The 8,305-nt window shown below is 65.7% G+C and overlaps 1 protein-coding gene across 6 annotated transcripts; it reads left to right on the top strand.

The window, feature by feature from the left end:
* Window positions 1–580: 580 nt before the first annotated feature.
* Window positions 581–7,754, top strand: PARP6 (poly(ADP-ribose) polymerase family member 6). Of its 6 annotated transcripts, none has more exons than XM_052808817.1 (22): window positions 581–684; window positions 1,462–1,539; window positions 1,663–1,757; window positions 2,054–2,114; window positions 2,246–2,336; window positions 2,432–2,498; window positions 2,771–2,920; window positions 3,162–3,342; window positions 3,732–3,785; window positions 3,888–3,983; window positions 4,070–4,162; window positions 4,238–4,363; window positions 4,467–4,532; window positions 4,689–4,756; window positions 5,038–5,086; window positions 5,808–5,917; window positions 5,998–6,070; window positions 6,237–6,306; window positions 6,674–6,753; window positions 6,866–6,929; window positions 7,088–7,188; window positions 7,283–7,754. In XM_052808817.1, the coding sequence occupies exons 1-22, from the start codon at window positions 682–684 to the stop codon at window positions 7,688–7,690; spliced, it is 2,184 nt and encodes a 727-aa protein (XP_052664777.1). In that variant the 5' UTR covers window positions 581–681; the 3' UTR covers window positions 7,691–7,754. The 6 variants fall into 6 exon arrangements, 4 of the variants coding, with proteins under 4 accessions (XP_052664777.1, XP_052664776.1, XP_052664779.1 ...); XM_052808816.1 differs by having other exon boundaries at window positions 5,805–5,917; XM_052808819.1 differs by having other exon boundaries at window positions 7,104–7,188; window positions 7,283–7,635.
* The last annotated feature ends 551 nt before the right edge of the window (window positions 7,755–8,305 follow it).

The raw sequence follows: 8,305 nt of genomic DNA, 5'->3' as shown, positions 1-8,305 counted from the left end.
CTGCACCGGGACCGTGGTGACACGGGGGACACGCCGTTGACGCAGGGACCTGCCACGTGGACCCTGTGCTGGGCCATGGGGACACTGTGCCCGCCGTGCGGGGACCCGCGATGGCCACCCTGTGCTGGGACCGTGGAGACCCGGAGCTGGGGATACTGGGGACCCTGTACAGGGGACGCTGGGGACCCTGTCCTGGGCCGTGGGGACGCCGTGCTAGCCATGCGGGGACCCGCGATGGCCGCCCTGTGCTGGGGCCATGGGGGACCCTGAGCGGGGGCCTTGGGGACTCTGTCCTGGGGACACCCGTCCCGTGGGGGGGCCCAACATGGCCGCACCACAGGGGACCTTGTGCTGGCGACTGTGGGGACCCCAAATTGGGGCCACAGGGACCCTGCACTGGGGACACTGGGGACCCCCGCCAGCCCCATGGGTCCCCATCACGGCCGCCCCCATCCTGGGGACCCCCGCTGCCCTCCTGGGGGGTACCAGGGGGGGTCGGGGTTACTGGGGGGTACCGAGGGGGGGGGAAGTGGGGGTCCCCACGGGTGACGTCAGCAGCAGCGTTGCTGGGTGACGGCGGTGGCGCCCGGGCCCGCGGTGGGGCCTGACGTCAAGGCCCGATGGCCGCCCGCCCGCCCGGCAGCATGGAGGCGGTGGCAGGCCCAGCCGGCCGCCACTGAGATGGTGAGGGGGGTCCCGCCGGCCGGGGGGGGGGGACACGGTGGGGGGACACCCCCCTGCCACGGCCACGGTGGAGGGAACGGGCCCCAGGGCCCGGGGGGGCCCGGGGAGGGCGGTGGGAATGGGGCCTGCTCGGGGCGGGAGGGGAGGGCCGAGCCCCGGCATCCCCCCGTGTCCCCCCATGTGTCCCCGTGTCCCCCAGCACGGGAGGGGGACGGGGACGGCGGGGGAGGACCCCCCATCGTCATTGGCCGGGGCCCCTCCGGCGGCTCCGTGCGCGGCCCCTGCCCGCTGTCCCCATCCCGCTGCCCCCCACCCGCTACCACCATCCTGCTCCCCCCCCGCCAAAACCGCTCCCGTCCCACTGCCCCCACGTTGCTCCCCCCATCCCGCTTCCCCCCACCCTGCTGCTCCTCAAATTGCTGCCCCCATCCCGCTCCCCCCAACCTGCTGCCCCCCATCCTAATGCCCCCATCCTGCTCCCCTATCCCACTGCCCCCCCAAACTGCTCCCCCCAAGTTGTTCTCCACAACCTGCTCCCCCAACTCGCTGCTCCCCAACGTGCTCCCCCCAACGTGCTCCCCCCCAGACTGCTCCCCCCAATTCACTCCCCCTTAATCTGCTCCCCCCAACCCTCTCCCCCATCCCCTCTCCCCCCAACTCTCTGCCTCATAACCTGCTCCCCCCAGTGCTCCCCCCATCTCCTCTTCCCCCATCCCCACTGCCCCCCAAACTTCTGCCCCCCCTAATCCGCTGCCCCCCCGACCCTCTGCCCCCCAGGACCTCAAGGGCCAGTACTGGACGGACGATGACTCCGACGGGGACAATGAGTCCGAGGAGTTCCTCTACGGCGTCCAGGTAAGCGCCGCGGGTGCTGGGTGCCATGGGGGGGCTCGGGGACCCCCAACCTGAGCCCAATCCCGAGTGCGGGGCTGCGGGGAGGCTCCGGGTCTGATGGTGCCGCGGGGTCCTGTGCCACAGGGGACCTGCGCTGCCGACCTGTACCGTCACCCGCAGCTGGACGCCGACATCGAGGCCGTGAAGGAGATCTACAGCGAGAATGCCGTGGCTGTCAGGTGGGTGCACCCGCCGCCCACCAGCCCCTGCACCCGGCCGTGCCATCCCCGGGCACCCAACTATGCCATCCCCAGGCACCCAGCCGTGCCATCCCTGGGCACCCATCCACAATCCCGGCACTCTCCCCGTGCCATCCCGGTCTCAGGGGTGCACAGACTTGATACACGGGGAGCCACACGTGCCTGTCACCAGCCCGCGAGCGTGCCTACCCTGGCACGGTGGGCACCGGACAGCGGTTCCGGCACTGTGCCGGTCTCACCCTGTTCCCCCGCCATGGTGCTGTGTGTCTTCACAGGGAGTACGGGACCATTGACGACGTGGACATTGACCTCCACGTGAACATCGGCTTCCTCGATGTGAGTCCCCAGGGCGTCCCCCACAGCGTTGGTGTGGGGAGGGCTGGGACACACGCCCGGGGTGTCCCCAAATTTCCTTCTCCAGCTGGGGTTCCCCACGGCTGTGCCGAATCGCGGCTGTCCTTCCACAGGAGGAGGTGGCGACGGCGTGGAAGGTGCTGCGGACAGAGCCCATCGTCCTCCGCCTGCGCTTCTCCCTCTCCCAGTACCTCGATGGCCCTGGTGAGTGGGGATGGGCGGGACACGGTATCCTTGTGTGCCCTCGGGACGGGCACGGCGGTGGCACCGACAGCTTGTCCTCCTCTCTCTCCCTGCAGAACCGTCCATCGAGGTTTTCCAGCCGTCCAACAAGGAGGGCTTTGGGCTGGGTCTGCAGCTGAAGAAGTAAGAGCCAAAACGCGGTGGGCACCCAAGGGAGGTGGGTGGGGTGCTCCACGGGGTCACTGTTTTGCCCCAAAAGCGGCCAGGTACCATATGTCCCCACGCCACCACCTTTTATCTGCCGCGCAGCCCTGTGACGGGCTCACCACCAGCTTTGGGTGGGGAAGAGGAGGAGCTGGGTGGCACGGACTGCCCAAGCACCAGGCTCAGTGGGCACTGAAGCACCCACGGGTGCTGGCACCCCCGCTCGGGCACCCATGCCACCTCTCTGCCAGGATCCTGGGCATGTTCACGTCCCAGCAATGGAAACATCTCAGCAACGATTTCCTGAAGACCCAGCAGGAGAAGCGGCACAGTTGGTTCAAGACGAGCGGTACCATCAAGAAGTTTCGTGCTGGCCTCAGCATCTTCTCCCCCATCCCCAAGTAAGACTCCGACAGTGTCCCCAAGGGACCAGCCCTCTGTCCCCTCACCCTGGGTGGCTGGGGACCTGGCACCATGCCTCAGTTTCCCCACTCGGCCCTCAGACGCTGCTGCTCCCTACCAGAGCCCAAGGAGGTGGAGGTTGCTCCCAAAAACCAGCCGAAGGGTGAATTCGGCTCCGGGTGATGGAGGAGTAGGGGACGGTGACAAACTGGGGACCTCAAGGGGATTCTGTGCCTGCAGGTCTCCCAGCTTCCCCGTCATCCAAGATTCGGTGCTGAAGGGCAAACTGGGCATCCCTGAGGCTCGCGTCAACCGCCTGATGAACCGCTCCATCTCCTGTACGGTGAAGAACCCCAAGGTGGAGGTTTTCGGCTACCCTCCCTCCAGCACCCAGGCAGGTGTCGCCCCCTTCAACATCCTGGTGGGTGCCTCCCCGCCTCGGGGTTTGCTTTCCTCTCCTTTCCCTTCCCGGATTCCTGGGGGCTGTTCCGGGGTCGGATCACTTGTCGTGGGGTGGTGGGACCCCCTTGGGTTGGGGGGAGCCCCCGCGGGGTTTCTCCCCTGCGCCTTGTCCCCAGCGCCCTTGGGTGCTCGTGGGTGAGCTGGGACGCCGGCTGTGGGGTCCTGCGGGGTTTCACCCTCCATCTTGGTGCAACATCCCCGCTGCGGCTGCGTCCCCAGGAAGGTCTTGGCATGTCGGGGGTCCCGCTGTGCCGGGGGGCGTTTTGGGGGCTGCCAGTGCCGCGCGGAGGTGGGGGTGCGTAGGGGAAAGGGGATAACGCAGCTGGCTCCGCTCTGGCTCTGTCGCAGGTCGGCGGCCACTGCAAGAACGTCCCTACGCTGGAGTATGGCTTCCTCGTCCAGGTGAGTGTCCCACATCCCGCTCAGCCCCATCCCGCTGCCCGGAGCATCCTCCCGAGCGCCGTCACCACCACAGGGGCTGACTACCACCATCCTCCCCCTCAGATCATGAAGTACGCGGAGCAGCGGATCCCGACGCTCAACGAGTACTGCGTGGTGTGCGATGAGCAGCACGTCTTCCAGAATGGCTCCATGCTCAAGGTGCGGCGACGGGGACTGGGCGGGCATGGGCTGTCACCCCGTGTCACCGTCCCCGACCCTCCCCGTGGCTCCTGTCCCCTCCGCAGCCAGCAGTGTGCACCCGGGAGCTCTGCGTCTTCTCCTTCTACACCCTGGGCGTCATGTCCGGCGCGGCGGAGGAGGTGGCCACGGGCGCCGAGGTAGGGGTGCGTGCGGCAGGTGACCACGCCATCACTTCAGGGTGCTGTCCCTTCACCCCACGCTCTGTCCCCAAGGTGGTGGACCTGCTGGTGGCCATGTGCCGTGCCGCCCTGGAGTCCCCTCGCAAAAGCATCATCTTCGAGCCTTATCCTTCCGTGGTGGACCCCAACGACCCCAAAACGCTTGCCTTCAACCCCAAGGTAAGCGCCGAGGGGGCAACGCTCCCCCATGCCAGGGACGATTGGGCCGGGGGGAGCCCCGAGGACCCCTCTGATGGGCACCTCTTTCCTGCCCCACGTGTAGAAGAAGAACTATGAGCGGCTGCAGAAGGCCCTGGACAGTGTGATGTCCATCCGGGAGATGACCCAGGTACGCCGGCGTGGCCCCACACCACCCGTGGCCCCGTGTGAGATCCCCTCGGTGCGGGATCTTTTGCTGGGGGTGGCGTTTTGGTGCCAATCTCCATCCACCCACGGTTGGGTGGGTGCTGGGGGACCCACCCGCACCCCCTCTCGCCTCTGCCAGGGGTCCTACCTGGAGATCAAGAAGCAGATGGACAAGCTGGACCCCCTGGCCCATCCCCTCCTGCAGTGGTAAGACCGAGGGTGCTGTGGCCCCGTCCTGCTGCCCCACGTCCCTCCCTGTTGCCCCACATCCCCCGGGATAGAGGATGGGGTGGGGGGGCAGCCGGACACCCCCGGCACGAGCCCCTTGGACACTTTCTCCTGGGGCGTCACCACCATCCACCAGCCTTGGGGCAGGTTCTGGCACAGCTTCCGGCTCAGCCCCGCTCCCAGGGGAGCGTGGGACTGCCCTGTCTGACCTTCTTCCTCCTCCTCCTCCTCCTTCTCCTCTTCCTCCTCCTCTTCCCAAGGATAATCTCCAGCAATAGATCCCACATCGTCAAGCTGCCCCTCAGCAGGGTAAGGGGCCTGGCCGGCCTCCCGGTGGTGCGGGTGCGGCGTGTGGGATGAAGGGTATGGAATGTGGGATGGAGTGTACAGGAGGCGGGATGGGGAGTGTAGGATGCAGTATGTGGGATGGAGGGTATGGGATGCAGGACATAAGAGTATATGGGATGCGGGATGTAGGATAATGGGATGCAGGGTGCAGGCTGTAGGATGCGGGATGTAGGGTATGGGAAGCAGGACGCAGGGTATGGGGTTGTGGGATGAAGGGTATGGGGTCGGGACATGGGATATGGGATGCAGGACGTAGGATATGCGATGCGGGATGTAGGGTATGGGATGTGGGATGCAGGACGTAGGATAAGGGATGCGGGACGTAGGGTATGGGGTGCGGGCTGTGGGATGGAGGATGCGGGATGCAGGATGAGGTATGTAAGGATATGGGGCGGGTGATGTAAGGGTCTGGGATATGGGATGCAGCCTTTGGGTCGGGGTCTGCAGCCTGTGAGACATGGGAGGCAGCATATGGGATATAGGAAGGAGGATATTTGTCATGGGCTGTGGGACAGGGGACAAGAGACAGGGGAATGCCACGGGCCCTCCTGGGAAGCTCGGGAGGGCCAAAGCAGGGCCGGGACGGGCACGGGACCGGGCTGCCGTGCATGATCTCTGTCTGTCTGTCTGTCCTCTCTCCCCGCTGGCTCTGCCTTTGCTCTTCCCTTTCCCCTGGTAGCAGCTGAAGTTCATGCACACCTCCCACCAGTTCCTCCTGCTCAGCAGCCCCCCGGCCAAAGAAGCCCGGTTCCGCACTGCCAAGAAACTCTACGGCAGCACCTTTGCTTTCCAGTGAGTTGCAGGGGGCAGGGGGCGGGAGCCCCCCAAGCGGGCGCCGTGGGGCAGGCTGACGTGGGGCTGGCTTTTTCCAGCGGCTCTCACATTGAGAACTGGCACTCCATCCTCCGCAACGGACTGGTCAACGCTTCCTACACCAAACTGCAGGTAACACTCCCCCGTGCCCGACACCCCCTCCCCGGGGCAGGCAGGCAGGCAGGGAGGGATGCAGGCAGCTGGAGATGCGCTGCCTGCAGAGGCCGGGCTGCCTCCGCCACCGTGCCCAAGCTGTCGGGGTGACCCCGCATCGCTCACCCTGGTGTTTTCCTGCAAGCTGCATGGAGCAGCCTATGGCAAGGGCATCTATCTGAGCCCCATCTCCAGTATTTCCTTTGGATACTCAGGTAAGAGGCTGCCTGCGCTGCCCAGTCCTGCCTGCGCTCCCATCCCCACTCCCTGCATGGGCCCTGGGGATGTTCGGCATCGTGCCGGCCCGAGGAGCCGCGTGGGAGTGGGCAGCATCCCGCATCCTTCCTGCCTGCACTGGCCTCTTCCCAGCCAGGTTGGGGCTTTCCGATGAGCTGGGGAATTAAAACCCCAACATTTTCTAGGCTCTGAAAGCTGCTGTGCCCACTTTTGGGGGGTTCCCAGGGTTTGGCCGCAGGGCGGGAGCACCCAGTGTGGCCGTCCCCGTCTCTGGCATGTGTCCCTGTGTCACCCCGGGGGTGCTCCCTGCCTGGGAGTGACGGCCGCCGCCTCGCTTCTCCTCAGGGATGGGGAAAGGGCAGCACCGGATGCCTTCGAAGGATGAGCTGGTGCAGAGGTACAACCGAATGAACACCATCCCCCAGGTGACGGGCCAGGGGACACCGTGGGAGGATGGGGACATGGCACCGACGGGTGCTGGGGACGGGGCGTGCCGAGCCCGGCCAGGGAGGGTAACGCCGGGTGCTCTCCCCGCAGACCCGCTCCATCCAGTCCCGCTTCCTCCAGAGCCGCAACCTGAACTGCATTGCGCTATGCGAAGGTGCGGGGACACATCGGGGGGGGGGGCGACACACGACAACGCGAGGGGGGGACAGGTGGCACCCACATCCCTGGCTCACTGGGTGGGTGGAGGAGGGAGGAGGGAGGGTCCCCACCGTGGGCTGCGCCCAGCAGGGACCTCCGTCCCCCGTCCAACAGCCCTTTCCCCCAGCAGTCATCACCTCCAAGGACCTGCAGAAACACGGCAACATCTGGGTCTGCCCTGTCTCGGACCACGTCTGCACCCGCTTCTTCTTTGTGTGAGTCCTGGGCTGCGCCTGCCTCACCAGCACCCATGGGACACCCGTGGGACACCCATGGGACACCCCCTCACCCCTCCTTCTCCCCTTCCAGGTACGAAGATGGCCAAGTGGGAGACGCCAATATCAATACTCAGGACCCCAAAATCCAGAAGGAGATAATGCGTGTGATCGGGACTCAGGTGTACACAAACTGAGCGGCGGCAGGGACACCTCCCCCCCCCCGGGGACACCCCCGGGCGCTGAGCAAAGACCCCCAGGCGAGGCCGGGGAAAAGGACGAGCGGGTTTTGAGCCTCCCAGGCAGGGCAGACACGGGGGCCGACGCCGGCAGCTCCACCCTGTACATAGGCGTCAAGCATCCAGTGAGCACCAGGCGGGTTCAGCGGTCCCTTGTCCCCTCCCCGTCCCGTTCCCCAGTGTCCCCGACCCTGTGGCAGCGTGGAGAAGGAGCTGCGGGGGCTGGCGTGGCCGGTGGCCGCCCCTCCTGGCATTGGCAATGATGGCGTTTTTATTGACGACGAGAAACCGAAGCAAAAAAAAAAAAAAAAAACCAAAACAAACCCAAAAAACACATAAAAAAAAAAAAGATAAAAGGAATCTGTGTCAGTGTAGTTTAACTATTTAAACGGCCTGGGGGTGTGGGGAGGGGATGGGATGGTGGAGAAGAGATGGGGTCACGGGGGAAGGATGGGATCCCAGGGAAAGGGTCATAGGGAATTGATGGGGCTTTGGGAAAGGGAGGGGGCTGCTGGGAGGGAATCACACCATGGCAAAGGGATCGTGCTATGGAGCAGGGACCACACCATGGACAGTGGATTGTGCCTCAGGGATGGGACCACACTGAGGGGACAGGACCCCCGCAGGGACCGGTGCCGCCGCAGAGACTCACTCACGTGCAGAACGAGACAGAGACCTCCCAGGGACTGCGCTTTATCTCAGCCCAAGCCAATCCCAATAACTACACGGATACGGAGTCAGCGCCGGCACGGCTGCGTCCTGCTACACCCAAACCCAGATGAAAACCCATCAAAGAAGCCCCGGAGGCTGCTGGGGCTCAGCGCGGGGACCCCTGGGAGGTGGTGGGGGGCTGGCAGTGGTAGCGAGGTCCCCCACGG

Source organism: Harpia harpyja, chromosome 14, assembly GCF_026419915.1.
Source record: "Harpia harpyja isolate bHarHar1 chromosome 14, bHarHar1 primary haplotype, whole genome shotgun sequence".
NCBI lineage: Eukaryota > Metazoa > Chordata > Aves > Accipitriformes > Accipitridae > Harpia > Harpia harpyja.
Note: the sequence above shows the minus strand (reverse complement) of the source record. Positions and strands in the feature narration are given on the sequence as shown.

Coding starts and splice junctions, on each gene's coding strand:
- PARP6 (XM_052808816.1), top strand. Junction 4,163..4,237: donor AGGTGGCCACGGGCGCCGAG/GTAGGGGTGCGT, acceptor TCTGTCCCCAAG/GTGGTGGACCTGCTGGTGGC. Junction 6,754..6,865: donor GAATGAACACCATCCCCCAG/GTGACGGGCCAG, acceptor CTCTCCCCGCAG/ACCCGCTCCATCCAGTCCCG.